The sequence below is a fragment of the Bison bison genome, unplaced genomic scaffold (assembly GCF_000754665.1).
Source record: "Bison bison bison isolate TAMUID 2011002044 unplaced genomic scaffold, Bison_UMD1.0 scf7180017864043, whole genome shotgun sequence".
NCBI classification, from domain to species: domain Eukaryota; kingdom Metazoa; phylum Chordata; class Mammalia; order Artiodactyla; family Bovidae; genus Bison; species Bison bison.
In genome coordinates this window covers 8,879,959-8,895,771 of record NW_011494615.1, presented here as the reverse complement: position 1 = coordinate 8,895,771, position 15,813 = coordinate 8,879,959, and the positions used below count along the sequence as shown (strand labels likewise).

The 15,813-nt window shown below is 45.1% G+C and overlaps 1 protein-coding gene across 1 annotated transcript in view; it reads right to left on the bottom strand.

The window, feature by feature from the left end:
* The window catches only part of OSBPL10 (oxysterol binding protein-like 10), a 344,792-nt gene that overhangs the window by 65,131 nt on the left and 263,848 nt on the right, over positions 1-15,813 (bottom strand). The window contains exon 6 of the mRNA XM_010835557.1: positions 8,755-8,921. Coding sequence (XP_010833859.1) covers positions 8,755-8,921 — 167 coding nt within the window. The remainder of the gene's footprint in view (positions 1-8,754; positions 8,922-15,813) is intronic.

Genomic DNA, 15,813 nt, shown 5'->3' with positions numbered 1-15,813 from the left:
GAAGTGTGCTGGGGCCTTCCCTTCCCACATGGAGCATCCTGGGAGAGCCTTCATCTCGTCCCACATTCTCAAGGAATGCCATGGGTTTCTGATGCTTGGGACTGCAGCTGGCACACCGCCACCATGACAAGCGTGGGGACGAAAAACCAACTCAAAAATAATGGAAGAAACCTGTTTTTATTTTATTTTTTTTTAAATAGAGGTAACTGATGTTTTGCATCATAAAGGACTCACAAGATCTACTCTCATAACAAATGCTGAAGTGTACAGTACGGCCGGTGTTAGTTACACGCACACGGCTGCACAGCAGCCCTCCAAACCCTTCATCTCGTACAACGGGAACTCTCCACTCACTGGAGAACACTCTTCATCCCCCTCTACCCCGGCACCATCATCCTACTTCCTGTTTCTACGCATCTGATAACTTCAGATGCTTCCTATAGTGGAATCATGTATTTGTGCTTCTGTGACTGGCGTATTTCACTTAGCGTAACGTCCTGAAGGCTCGCCCCTTTTTTGAGACTGACTAACAACCCATCGTATCATACACCACAGTCTTTGTTCATTCATCCACTTAGGCTGTTCCCACCTTGTGTGGCTATTCAGGAACAAAGCTGAAATAAACGAACACTGGAGTGTAAACATCTCAAGATCCGGATGGCAATGCCTCTGGATAAAGATACACAGCAGGACTGCTGGATCAGGCAGTAGTTCGGTTTTAGTTTTTTGTTTCTGAGGAACCTGCATACCATTTTCTAACAGCCCGTATCTTCAAGGGCATCAGGACTGACTGCAACAAACCCATGACCGCTATCGGCAGAAGTCCAATTGTGTGAGAAAATTAAACGGTGTTACTGCTTGAGCTTCTAATTGGGTTCTCTGTTATTTGCAGTTGAAGATTCCTTCTGGACACAGGAAATGGTGTAGTCTATAGGAAAGGGCATTGGCTGGGGATAAAGAAGTCCAGACTTCTACCTTGCCTTTACTGCTCATCAGTCCTGTGACTCTTCACAAGCCAGTCACTCCCTCCAGTCTGGGGAGTAGCCACTGGACCCCTAAAGACTATTTTAAGATTTAGGGATTCAAAGGCATGGTTCACAGAGGAAAAAAGTGTTCTACAGGATCTGGAAAGTTTGATGCAATTAAACTCTCTGACTAAGGAAGGAGAGTGGGGTAGAAAACAGGTAATCATGTCACCCGTGAACTTTCTTGTTACAAAGTCTGGACATGATCGACAACATTTCCTACAGAGCAACCATTAAACCTTGTGGACCTATCACAGAAATCACAAAAGCAATTTTCCACCATTATAATGATGGGTTAGCTGTCTCACTCCCTGGTCAAACAGTTGCTAACAACAAATGTGTGTCAAATATTTTGAACAAATCTTCAAGGTTGAAAACATATGCTAAAAGAATTAACCAGGACTTCCCTGATGGTCCGGTGGTTAAGAATCTGTGTACTAGTGCAGGGGACACAGGTTTGATCTTGGTCTGGGAACATCCCACACGCCATGAGGCAACTGAGCCCATGAGCTGAAACCACTGAAGCCTGCACTCTAGAGCCCACGCTCTGCAACGAGAAGCCCCTGCGATGAGAAGCCCACACACCCCCCTGCATCGGAGAGCAGTCCCCAGTTACCACAACTAGAGAAAGCCCGGGACAGCAACAAAGAGCCAGCACAGCCACCAATAATAGCTTAGTTACAAAAAATCATCCAAATGATCAAAATAGCATACCACCTTACCTTGAAAAATCTATCACCGTCCCATGCCTTATCCTTATGCTCAAATCTACACACACCTATACACTGATGCGTTGTGGAGGTGAGGCATGAAACACCACCAAAATGGCTTGAGATTGGACTGGCCAGGCTTCAACTTGAATTTCAGAGTATTTCAAAACTGACAGCCTTCTATGTTGAGTGAGTGGTTCAAAAGTTCTGGGCTAAAAATGACAATTCAACCAAGGGCATGAAAATTCTTCTTGAGGCAACATTCAGCTACATCTTTTATATCTGTCTCCTCCCCTCATTGGTAAGACAATCCCCTCCATTGGAGAAGGAGAGATTGTGACATAAGCACTTGAAAATTCAATTCTGCCATTTTCTAACCAAAGCCCACTTAGCTAATTTATATGCTGATCCAGTCCGTAGTAGGGACATTAGGAGAAGTCTTTCTGAACCTGTTAGACTTGGAGGATGCAGGGCATATGGTCTCTTGATGGCAGTGCTGACACTTCGATGCAGATGATTCACCAAGCAAAGTGTTCTAATGAAACAGTCAACCCAGGGTTGACAGGAGCTGACAGCGTGTTCCTAAGACATGGCATCAGGACTTTCTGCTGAAGGTACCCATGCATGCGTGCTAAGTCGCTTCAGTCGTGTCCGACTCTGTGACCCTGTGGACTGTAGCCCACCAGGCTCCTCTGTCCGTGGGATTCCCCAGGGAAGAATACTGGCATGGGTTCCCATGCCCTCCTCCAGGGGATCTTCCTGACCCAGAGACTGGACCCAAGTCTTTTATGTCTCCTGCATTGGCAGGTGGGTTCTTTACCACCAGCAGTACCTGGGAAGCCAAAGGGGAGGGATTAAAGAGAAGACTCCCCAGTTTCTCTCCAGGCCAGGGGTAGGTGTCTGGGCACCAAATAAACACCTCCAGTGATTAACACAACACACGTTATGCCCAACAAAGGAAGCCAGACTCATGAATACAGACTGCATGACTCCATTTAGATGGGTGTTCTGAAAAAGGAAAAACTACATGGAAAGAAGACAGGTGAGTGCTCACCAGGGACCAGAGGAGAAGTTAAGCATACAGGAACCCAAGGGAATCCTGGAAAGTGATGGAACTGCTCTAACAAATCAAAGGACAGAAGTGATAAAACTGCATTTTTAAAGGGCTGAGTTTTATTATTTATGAATTATACCTCTATAAACCTGACTTTTAGGACAAATGAGGGGTTTTACCCCTCAGATATATTGTCTAGAACAGTGGTCCCCAATCTTTTTGGCACCAGGGGCCAGATCCATGAAGACAACTTTTCCATGGACCGGGGGTTGGGGTGGAGATGGGAGATGGTTTCAGGATGATTCCAGAGCACTACATCTATTGTTATTACATCAGCTCCACCTCAGATCATCAGGCACTAGATCCTAGAGGCTGGGGACCCCTGCTCTAGAAAGATGGGTCAACATCCAGGATTGCCCCCATGCCATCCTCTGCTTCCTTATTTCAACAACAGCCCGACCAGTCCAGATCCAGTGCTGGGAATGGAAACCACTTCAGGTGTTTTGACCAGGAAGGGATGTGATACGGGAATTGGGCATGTACAGTATCACTGGTCTGGAGGAACATAAATCCCCCTTAGGCTTTTTAACTCAAGAGCCAGCACTGCAGGCAGCCCTGACCCCAGCATCTGGCTGCTGCTGCTGTGGATTCAGCAGCCTCTCCCGCCAGTGCAGCAGGGGGACTGAACAGAGCTCTGCCACTGCACCTGCCTCTGAACACATCCCTTCATGACCCTGTCCACCAGTTACACCAGCAGAAGGAATATGGGCCCCATCTCAGCTTCTAGCTCCCACACAAACGCTCTGAGGAAACCGTCATGTGTTTAGAGACCTTGCTGTGAAAAAGCAAAGGACCTGGGGACCTGGATTTGAGCTGGTGGGTTTTCAGTCCAGAGGGTGGATAAAAGTCAAGAGCACCAGGCCCAACATCTCCCCTTCTCCTGTCCTAAAACAAGCTGTGCTTCAACAAAGAAAGCACAACCAAAACCTTTTTCTGTCTAAACTTAACATTTCAAACATGTTAGGAGAGTTGAATTATCGTTCTACTAACAGGGGAAACCAAGATCCTAACTCGCTTCATTATGTGAGAGTATTTCATTTTCACATTTAGTTAGTTCCAGCCCCAGCAGAATAAAATTTTGAGATTTGATAACAAGGCCAACCACGACTTTCTTGTAACTCACATTATTAAATACACACTGCTTTCTGAGTTCTGTTCTGTTGAGAATGAAACAGACTGAGCTTGAAAATGCATTCATTTTCTAGATATGTGTAAGTTGTTTTATGGTAAGCCAGAACCAGGGGAGGGGAGTGTGAAATTGTGATTTAGGGTAAGAAATGTACATTTGCTTTTTGTCTCTATTTCTGGCACAGAGTTCCTCAAACCCTCAGAATTTCCTAAGAAATGAGAGCTTTAAATGTGTCATTTGTTATGTTAGTGAGTGACTTTTGTAAGCCCCTGGTCGCCTAAGGATGGGAGATGGTTGTCCGTGGGGCTGACGCCCTGTGATGAGAGGCTTGGAGTTTTCAGTCCCACTCCCTTGTCTCCGGGGAGGGGAGAGGAGCTGGAGGTGCTTTAATCACTGGAGAATCATCAGTGGCCAAGAATGTCTTTACTCTTGCCTATGCAATGAGACCTCCATAAAACCCCTAAAGAGCAGGGTTCAGAGAACATCCTGGTTGTGAATAGGTGGGGTGCAGGGAGGCGGAGGTACACTCAGAGAGGGCAGCAAAGCTCCAAGCTCCTCCCTACAGACCTTGCCCTGAGCTTTTCTTCCTTCCATTTCTGAATGACATCCTTCTGTAGGAAACTGGTAAATGTTTCTGAGTTCTGTGAGCCCCCTCTAGCAAATCAATCACACCTGAGAGAAGGGCGGGACTCCGCAATCCATAGCCAGTTGGTCAGAAACACAGATGACAACCTGGGCTTGTGACTGGCATCTGGCGGAAGGCGGGGCTCGTCCTGCAGTCTGAGCCCTTCCCCTGTGCGATCTGGCGCCCCCTCCAGGTGGACAGCGTCAGAACTGAGTTGAGTTGGAGGATGCCCAGTCTGTGTCTGATGGGAATTGGATTGAGTTAATTGCTTGATGCCATAAAAAGACACAAACAGGGACTTTCGTGGAGGTCCAGAGATCCCGCACTTCCACTGCAGAGGGCATGGGTTCAATCCCTAGTGGGGGAATAAAGATCCCGAGTGCCATACAACATGGCCAAAAAATAATAAAACAAACACCATAAATATACATCAGAGTGTTTATATCCTAATTTACGCTCCTAAAGACCTAACATGATCACAACAATAAGCCAGAAGAACATATTTGTCTAAAGCATCACAATAGCTACAATTCCTAGTCTCCCAATGACCACCCACTTAGTAACTATATTCTCAATATCATAAGGGATAAGGAACATTCTCATAAGGACCTTTTTAGCCTTCAGGAATTTCACCTCACTTCTTCTGGGGTTATTTCTCCAAAATTATACAAAAGGGAGACAATGAAAACATTCTCTTTTTTCTGACAAGAAAACTATTGGGTGGCTGATGCTAGCTTCTTCAATTCTTACAAGAAGAACAACAAAAAAGACAAAGCACAATGGCCTAAAATAAAAATAGCGTCCAACCAACACCAGCTGTTTGGGTTGCAAAATTCATCTGCTAGCGGTGTCACTGGAAAAAATGAGGGAAGGCTTTGCAAAAGAACTCTTAATCCTTCCTTCTCAGAAAACCATCACACCCACATCACAAGCCCTAAGTCTTGCCTGCCGTAAGGGATTACCAGACAGGATCTCCTACTGGGCCCACAAAAGGAAGAAGGGCAAAAATGACAAGAAATTAATGACTGTCCCTAACTTCAGGGGGAAAAGCTCTCCTTAGTGTTTCTCCTTCAAGGTCTATTTAAGTTGAACTTCGGAGCTAGTTATTTCATATGGATAATGATATACTATCGTCTGCCTGTGCTACTGACCAGAAAGCAAAGTGGGCAATAACTTTATGTTTAAAAAAAAAACCCAGATCTCTCAAACTTTGGAGTTACAGGAAGCACCCATGGGAAAGCAGCACAGATACAGGGAAGAACTCAGAATGCGGAATACCAGCAGCCCTGAGAGTCAGCTTATTAGTTACTAAACAGACATTTCTCCTAGAACACAGAGATGGCCAACGGGAACAAGAAAAGATGCTCAAGGCCACTAATTATTCAGTTCAGTCACTCAGTCGTGTCTGACTCTTGTCGACCCCATGGACGCCAGGCCTCCCTGTAAATCACCAACTCATGGAGTTCACCCAAACTCATGTCCACTGAGTCGGTGATGCCACCCAACCATCTCATCCTCTGTCAGCCCCTTCTCCTCCTGCCCTCAATCCTTCCCAGCGTCAGGCTCTTTTCAGATGAGTCAACTCTTCGCATGAGGTGGCCAAAGTATTGGAGCTTCAGCTTCAGCATCAGTCCTTCCAATGAACACCCAGGACTGATCTCCTTCAGGATGGAGTGGTTGGATCTCCTTGCAGTCCCAGGGATTCTCAAGAGTCTTTTCCAATACCACCGTTTAAAAGCATCAATTCTTTGGTGCTCAGCTTTCTTTATAGTCCAATTCCCACATCCATACATGACCACTGGAAAAACCATAGCCCTGACGAGACGGACCTTTATTGACAAAGTAATGTCTCTGCTTTTTAATATGCTGTCTAGGTCGGTCATAATTTTCCTTCCAAGGAGTAAGCTAATGATTAAAGAAATGCAAATCAAAACTGCCACAAAGTACTACCTCACACTGGTCAGAATGGCTATCTTTAAAAAGTCTACAAGTAACAAATGCTAGAGAAGATGTAGAGAAAAGGGCACCCTCCTACACTGTTGTTTGGAATGTACGCTGCTGCAGTTACAGTGAAAAACACTACAGAGGGGCCTCAGAAAAAACTGAACACAAAATGACCACATGATCCAGCCATCTCACTCCTGGGCATATATCCAGACACGACTCTAATTCAAATACCTGCACCCCAGTGTTCATGGAAACAGCCTAAATACCCACTGACAGATGAATGCAGAAAGAATACACACACCACAGACACACACACACACGTGTGTGTGTGTAATAATCTCTAGCTGCATCCAGGTTGCTCATTCGTTAAGGCTGACTAGTATTCCATTATATATATAATTATAATTATATATATATATATACACACAACTAGAGATTATTACATTAAGTGAAGTAAGTCAGAAGGAGAAAGACAAATACCATACGATATCACCTACCTGTGGAATCTAAAATATGATACAAATGAACCTATCACAAACAGACTCATGGACACAGAGAACAGACTTGTAGGTGGCAAGGCGGGGGGGACTGGGGACTGAGAGATTGGGAGGTTGAGGTTAGCAGATGCAAACTCTTTTATGGAATGGATAGCCAGCAAGATCCTACTGTATGGCACGAGGGTCTACTGATATATTCAACACCTGTGATAAACCATAATGGAAAAGAATATTTTAAAAAAGAATTATGTATAACTGAATCACTTTGCTGTACAGCACAAATTAACACAGTATAAATCAACTAGACTTCAATAAATAAATTTTTTTTAAAGCCTATTAGATGACAGTCTCTGCTAGGATTTCCGTGATGCTGCTGTGCACAGGATTTAAACAATTATTTCTGAAGATCTAAGAATTTCTCTTTTCACTTCTTTCTAGAGCAAGTTTTAAGTATGTGTATTATGGTGTGAAGTCCCAAAGCTTCTTTCCCAATGGAACGGAAGGGACTGGAGTTCTCAGCCCCTTAGCAGCAAAGTACCCCTCCTCAAACGTGACCCCACCCAAGGCTCTCAAAAGAGCTACCCAACACCAAGCTCCAATCAACTTCTCGGTTGCCAACTTACCTTGCAAGGCAACTACATGTCAGCTGCAAGTGTTCCCCACCTGAAACTTGGTGCATGGCTAGGCAGAGGCCTTTCAAAACCTCACACCCCCCATCATTTCATACTCTGTGAAGTCACCTTACAGATGCTGATGAAATGCTCTGTGGGCAGGCTAACCCTGCCTCTGGAAGACCTAGGCCCTTTAGTCACCCTCGGAGAAAAGAACCACGTGAAGCTGGGAGGAAAATGCCAATGGAGAACCAACACCATCTGATCCAAGACGCTGCTTTGGGGCTTGCACCCTTACAAAATAGATCTTGTTCTATAATTCTGTAGCCGAAGTGATTTCAACTAAAACGAAGAACCACCTCTAACATGTGGTTACAGTAGGTCCCAGCCCAGTTCACGAGATCACGTCAACAGGAAACGTGCATGCAAAGAAACAGGGAAACAGAAATTCACTCGTGACACGGGAGAAATGAACCAAAGGCAGGCTGCATTGGCTTCTCTCCAGCTGCCACTCAGAGGCGCCGTCAGTCAAGGAGCATCGTGCAGGCAGATCACAGGCCCCGGGGAGCCTGTGGGGGTCTGGCTGGCCGCTAAGGTCGACAGAGCTGCTCGTCCCTGGACCTGAGCTGCAGTGCAGCGCCTGGAAGAGCCCCAGCCACTGCCCGTGGGCTCGCCCGGTTCTGTAGCATGCGGAGAGTGAGAGTGGGAGGCAGGTGCTCACGGTATTAGCACAACCAATACAAAGAAGCTGCTATTTCAGGGGAGTGATATAATATATTGTAACTGCTCCCATCGTGTCAACAGGCGTCACGTCAGTGGGTGCGTTAGAATCTCTCCTGCTCAATATGAAAATAACTTCCATTTCAATGAAAATAGGAGATTCCCCATAGGTTGCATCATAATTCGCCCACGGCAGCTGCCAGGCAGGAGAACAGGCATGCTCGGGGGTGATTTTGTCTCCCCTAGGGATGCTTCCATTTTATCATTGGTCTCCTCTTAAAATCCTGAGATGAGCAAGTTACAAATATAATTACTCTCTTTCCCAGCAAGCACTAAGACAAGCCATATGCGGTGCTAGAGAGGACAGGCGGCTCACCTCTGGTTCTGGCTCTGGCTCTGGCGGGAAGGCTTGCTCGTCCTCCGTGGAGTTGGGTAAAATGGCCCAGGTGATGCTGGCGCTGGCTGATGGCAAGGAGCCAAGTGTCCCATTTTTCAGCTGCTCTGTGGAGTGCGACTTGGGCCCGTGCCATCCCAGGATGCTTTCTGAAATAAAGACCGAGGATGATGCCAAGCATTTTCCAAATCCAACATTTAGAGGTCAAGAGGAATCACACTAGATAAGAAGCCCAACATGAAGTGGGCCCAGCTTTAAGTGGACGGTGGTGGATTTCAGTTGATTCAGTAGACTGAAGTGTAGATTCAGATCATCTATTCATAAACGGGTCTCTGCATAATGGCCATATCAGAATCACCATAGGCTGTGTCTCTCTCTATTCTTGGACAAAAACAAGTCTGCCACATCTCCTTAAGGGTGTTTTTATTAAATATAAAAATTTTTTTAAATCTGTTTAAAAATACTTTAAAATATTTACAATAAAAAAACAAAAGTCGAGGACTCCCCTGGCGGTCCCGTAGTTCCCAAAGCAGGGGGCATAAGTTCAATCCCTGGTCAGGAAAGATCCCGCACGACGTGGGCAAAAAATAAAAGCAACGTAGAATTTTATCAGACACAGGCTGCTCAAAATGCAGTTTGAGTGCAATCTGATGACCAGAGCTGAGAAAAGACATCTGCAGTGTGATGACGTCACAAGCCCACAGCCATTAGATGCAGCCAGCGTGGCAGAAGTCAAGAAGCCACATCACTGAAGACAGATGTGGTCATGCCATTATAGCAAAAAACACTTTTGGGGTTACCAGATTGATGTTTATAAAATGTTTATTTTCTTTCTCTCTTTATTTGGCCATGCCACGTGGCTTGCAGGATCTTAGTGCCATTATCAGGGATTGAACCCAGGCCTCCAGCAGCAGAATCAAAAGTCCTAACCACTGGACTGCCAGGGAACTCCCTATAAAGCATTTTTCTAATCTTCCCTAGATCCTTGAGAACAACAAGAAAACCTTTCTAACTCTAATACTAACCTTTGTAAGCATGTATGCTCAGTTGGGCCTCTTTGCGACCCCACGGACTGTAGACTGTCAGGCTCCTCTGTCCCTGGGATTCTCCAGGCAAGAGTATTGGAGTGGGTTGCCATGCCCTCCTCCAGGGGGTTTTCCTGACCCAGGGATGGAACTCGGGTTTCCTGTGGCTCCTGCACTAGCAGGCGGGTTCCTTAAGCACTGAGCCACCGAGGCATCGCCAACCTTCCTAAGAGTCATGGGTTACTGTAGAATAGTTGTATATGCTTCCTAAGGGGACAGGAAGTAACCGGAGGCAGATTTCTACACCCTACCACAGTCCTGCCGTTAGACACAGAACTGGCCTCACACTCAGCTGAACCTGGGGATTTCGTCCTCAGCCTGAGAGCAGGAGTGAGTAAGGGAAGGTTGGCTCAACTGCCTCACATGAACGAGAACTCAGTCGCCCTTCAGTGCTCAGACGCTGCCCGCCATCTGCTCTTCTCCCTCTGCTGTTCACAATGCCCAAGCAAGGCTATGTTTTTTCAAGCTCTTCAAAGTAATGAGAGTCTTGGTGGGCACTATTTCCCTGCTAAGACTGACATCCTTCATTCATCTACCTGGTGGAGGAGGTCTCCCACATAAATCCAGGGATCGACTCAACCATCACTCACTCAGAGAGGCCCCCTGCCCAGGACCATGGCGGCCAAGGCAGCACGCCGCAGGCTCCCCTCCATCCTGATAGTTGTTTTACTGTCTTCCGGCTCTGGAAAAGACCCTGATGCTGGGAAAGATTGAAGGTAGGAGAAGGAGACAACAGAGGATGAGATGGTTGGATGGCATCACCAACTCAATGGACATGAGTTTGAGAAGCTCCAGGCAATGGCCGGGCATGCTGCAGTCCATGGGGTCACAAAGAGTTGGACACAACCGAGCGACTGAACTGAACTCACTCTGTTCATTCGTTTACTGTCTGCCTTCCTCTTCTCCCTAAAAACTCAGCAAAGACCAGGACAGAAAGGGAGGTGGCAATGCATGCTGGGAAATGTAGTTTTTTGTACATTCTACAGATTCTGAGCATTAAAGCCCAGTGAGTGAGGACAGGAGAGAAGCCCACCTCAGACCAACCAGTCCAGCTGCTCTGATCCCCAGTCACTGGTTTGGGAGTCTGGATAGGCCTACATTGTGTGAGGATACAGGGGGGAAATTCTAACAGAGTGAATGATAAAGGCTGTATAAATTGATCAATTCTGCACTGAAGATGGGTAGTGGGGGCCGCTGCACCCTCATTTTCCTTCCTCTCAGCCCCAACCCTTCCCAAAGCCGAAACCAAAGCAAAGGCCTTGAAGGCCAAGGAAGCAGCGTTGAAAGGCATCCACGGCCATAAAATGAAAAAAGAAGATCCATACATTACTCATCTTCCAGTGGCCCGAAACACTGTGGCTCAGGAGGGAGCCCACATATCCCCAGAAGAGTGCCCCTGGGGGAAACATAGACCACTATGCCATCAAGTTCCCCCTCAACCAGCAAGTCAGCCACGAAGATAACAGAAGACACAACACAACTGGTGTTCACTGTGGATGTCAAGGTCAACCAGGACCAGAGTAAACAGGCTATGAAGACGTTCTATGACATCAACATGGCCAAGGTCAACACCCTCATCAGGCCTGAGGGAGGGAAGAAGGCATATGTCCAATTGGCTCCTGACTATGATGCTTCGGATGCTGCCAATAAAATTGGGATCATCTAAACTGAGTGCAGCTGGCTAATTCTAAAGTTTCCACTGTTTTTTTTTGTTTGTTTGTTTTTAAAGGACTCTACAGTGCTTGAGAAAAGAAACAGTATCCTGAGAAGGATACTCAGAAGGCTGAGAGGAACAATATATCTCTGAAATTCACTCTAATGGTAAGGTGTCAGAGAAAACATCAGGAGAGGTGTCTCCTTGAAACAATACAAAATAAAGTAACCACTATGAAACAAGAACACAGAGCCAGGAGAAGAAAACAGGCTGAGGTGAAGAAAGAGATGGAGGCAGGAAGGAATTATGAGGAAATGAAGCCATACTGTGGGCTTAATTAGCAGAATTAAGGTTAATACTGAAACAAGGTTTCAGTATTGAAACAAGGTTAAAACTGAATCAACACTGTAGAAAGTCAAGTAAGTAGTGTGTCAAGATGAAGTTCTACTAGTGAGCAGCTGCCAAGGGCACAAGGGTGAGCAATAAGACAGAAGATTCAGGGCTTCCCTGGTGGTCCAGAGATTAAGAAGCCATCTACCAATGTAGGGGTCATGTGTTCGACCCCTAGTCCAGGAAGATTCCACATGCCACGGAGCAACTAAGACCACGCACAGCAACTACTGAGCCAGTGCTCTAGAGCCCGTGCTCTGCAACAGGAGACGCCGCCACCGTGAGAAGCCCGCAAACCACAGCTAGAGACCGGCCCCACTCACTGCAACTAGAGAAAGCCCGTGCACAGCGACAAAGACCAGTGCAGACAAAAATAAATAATAAAAATTGTTTAAAGACAGAAGGTACACAGCAGAGACCTTTAAGTTGAAAGAGATCACCGAGACAAATGGAAAAAAACAATAAACAAGAACAGAAGAAACACACAGCCGGAGCTAAAGAGTGGGTTATGGGTCCTGTGAAAACAGCCCACCACAGTCCAGCAAAACCAATCAGAAAACACTCATATCTACACACAGCTTCCAATATTTTCTTAGGTTTTTTTCTTACTGAAATGTCAAACACACATAAAAATAGAAGAGTTTAATGAATGCCTGGCTCATGAAGTTTGGCAACACTTTTTAATTAAAAAAAAAAAATCAAGAGGAAAAATTTTCCATTCATTTAGGCAGAACAGTTAGACTTGCCTTAAAGGGGGAAAAAAAATCAAGCTAGTCTTGGCTTTTGCCACAACGCTAAATGCCAAAAGTTGACAGGTGAAGAGAAGAATGTAAATGAATATCTACATATTTCTGGGTGGGTGCGAGGCTGGAAAGATAATGCTTGTCTTCGGACAAATTATCTTTCCTCCGCTGAAAACAGTCAGCACTTGTTGAGCTCTTGCTAGGTGCCAAGGACTACTATGCAAAAAAATTTCTTTTTAAAATTATTATTTAATATTTATTTATTTGGCTGGGCCAGGTCTTATTTGTGGCATGCAGGATCTTCTTCCTTTTTTATTTGCAGCATCTTTAGTTGTGGCTTGCAAACTCCCAGTTGCAGCATACTGAATCTAGTTCCCCAATCAGGGATCAAACCTGGGCCCCCGCACTGGGAGCAGAGTCTTAACCACTGGACCACCAGGCAAGTCCCTATCATGTGGAATTTTTGTGTGTTAACTCATCTAATGACGACCCATAAGGTAAGTCCTAGGACCTACCTCTTGACAGATAAACAAAAAGGCACGCAGAGCCAGTAAGTGTCAGGGGTAAATGGCAGATGAACACCCAGGCCACCTGTGCCTAGAACCCAGACTCTCAAACTCTACCCTCTATGCCTTCTGAGTACCACTGCAGGGACTCAGAAAATATCCCACTTTCCGGGGAAAAAATGACTTGAGGACATATCCCAAGACATGAAGAAAAGCACCAGGATAAAGAACTCAAGACCGGAGAAGCTGCATGAAAGGAGCGGCAGTGAGCGATGAACCCAGCTGAACGCAAGGCTAAGCAGGGCTGGGGCTCGGGAGGGAAAAGGCACTTGCCTCTGGGTAAAATTTAAACAGGCATCAAGACACTCAGTCATCAAGATAAATGTCACGTTCATGCAATATTATTTAAATCAAAATTAGTGTCAAAACAAAAAAATGTCTTAAAGGACTCAGTTGCCTCTCCCAGTCAAGTCCTGACTTTAAGATTTTGATATTTTGTTCATCCTGGATTTTTTTGCATTAATTTTGGTTTAAAGATATTGCATTAAAACATAATTTATCTCAATGATTTTGGTACCGTTAAATTTGTGCTCACAATAGTTGTTCCACTCATCACACCCCATCCTAGCCCTGGAACTGAATTTAAATACTTCTTGAAAACATGAAACACCACTGACGATTAAGTCAAAATTCTTTTAAAGAGATTTGTCAGGAAGCAACAGTTAGAACTGGACATGGAACAACAGACTGGTTCCAAATAGGAAAAGGAGTACGTCAAGGCTGTATATTGTCACCCTGCTTATTTAACTTATATGCAGAGTACATCATGAGAAACGCTGGACTGGAAGAAACACAAGCTGGAATCAAGATTGCCGGGAGAAATATCAATAACCTCAGATATGCAGATGACACCACCCTTATGGCAGAAGTGAAGAGGAATTAAAAAGCCTCTTGATGAAGGTGAAAGAGGAGAGTGAAAAAGTTGGCTTAAAGCTCAATATTCAGAAAACGAAGATCATGGCATCCGGTCCCATCACTTCATGGCAAATAGATGGGGAAACTGTGGAAACAGTGTCAGGCTTTATTTTGGGGGGCTCCAAAATCACTACAGATGGTGACTGCAGCCATGAAATTAAAAGACGCTTACTCCTTGGAAGGAAAGTTATGACCAACCTAGATAGCATATTCAAAAGCAGAGACATTACTTTGCCAACAAAGGTCCATCTAGTCAAGGCTATGGTTTTTCCAGTGGTCATGTATGGATGTGAGAGTTGGACTGTGAAGAAGGCTGAGTGCCGAAGAATTGATGCTTTTGAACTGTGGTGTTGGAGAAGACTCTTGAGAGTCCCTTGGACTGCAAGGAGATCCAACCAGTCCATTCTGAAGGAGATCAGCCCTGGGATTTCTTTGGAAGGAATAATGCTAAAGCTGAAACTCCAGTACTTTGGCCACCTCATGGGAAGAGTTGACTCATTGGAAAAGACTCTGATGCTGGGAGGGATTGGGGGCAAGAGGAGAAGGTGACCACAGAGGATGAGGTGGCTGGATGGCATCAATGACTCGATGGACATGAGTCTGAGTGAACTCCGGGAGTTGGTAATGGACAGGGAGGCCTGGCGTGCTGCAATTCATGGGGTCGCAAAGAGTCGGACATGACTGAGCGACTGATCTGATCTGAATCATTATTACACATTATTAAGTATTAAATTAATATTAAAATATTTATAATATCTCCCACATTATATTTTAATCAAAAATCGGGAAGTCTACCGAGAAAAAAAGGAAATTAAAGTATTCTGAGTCTTCATCACTCTACACAATGTGTCATTCTTGATTTTGACAATTACAATAATACAAGTCAATGAATCTTTTCGAAGACTGCAGTGTAACCACTACTATAATTTATATACATATTTCCCCCTAAAACGCTAAAGAAAAGGAAGCACAACCTGTGTAGCAAAATGAAAGGAAACAAGAAAAGCAGCATAGGAACACAGAAACAAAAAGCGTAATGGAGACTAACAGAAAAACAAGCATCAGTGTAAGGAAAAAAAATAACTGGCTGTATGATGTGTTTGAAAGATAAATTCTCAAGGTTGTGTCATAAAACAAAACACAAGTCTAAACCAGATTTCATTAATCCAAAGACACACCAATTTTCACATTTTAACATCTCTGAAATCAGAGTCCATCTTATGCTCAACGATGTGTCATAGATTAACTGGCACCTTTTTCTTAGTGGCACAGAGGCTCAAGGTGTGTTTTACTACAGATGTGTTGGACAAGTGAGAAAACCTACAGAAAGTGACTCAGAAGGTCTATGACAGAAAGATGATCACAGACATACCAGCAAGTACAAATGCAAAGAAAACCAGGATCTAACATTACCACGTGGCTGCTGACCGTAGCCTACTGGGTGTATGTCAATTACCTTTCACTTTCCAGTCCACCTTAAAGCTCCTGAGTGGCAGACCATCAGAGATGATCCAGTGGGAGAGAGGAGCAAGGCAATGGGTCAGGTTTTCACCAATGTGCAAACCAGTGCTTACCCCAGGTTTTGACGTATGCCTGCAGCTCCTCACACAACACGCCTTAGTAGACACAAGAAACCCAAGAAAAAAGAGGGAGGGGGGACTTTCTGGTTCTCTTAACCAACCAGAAGC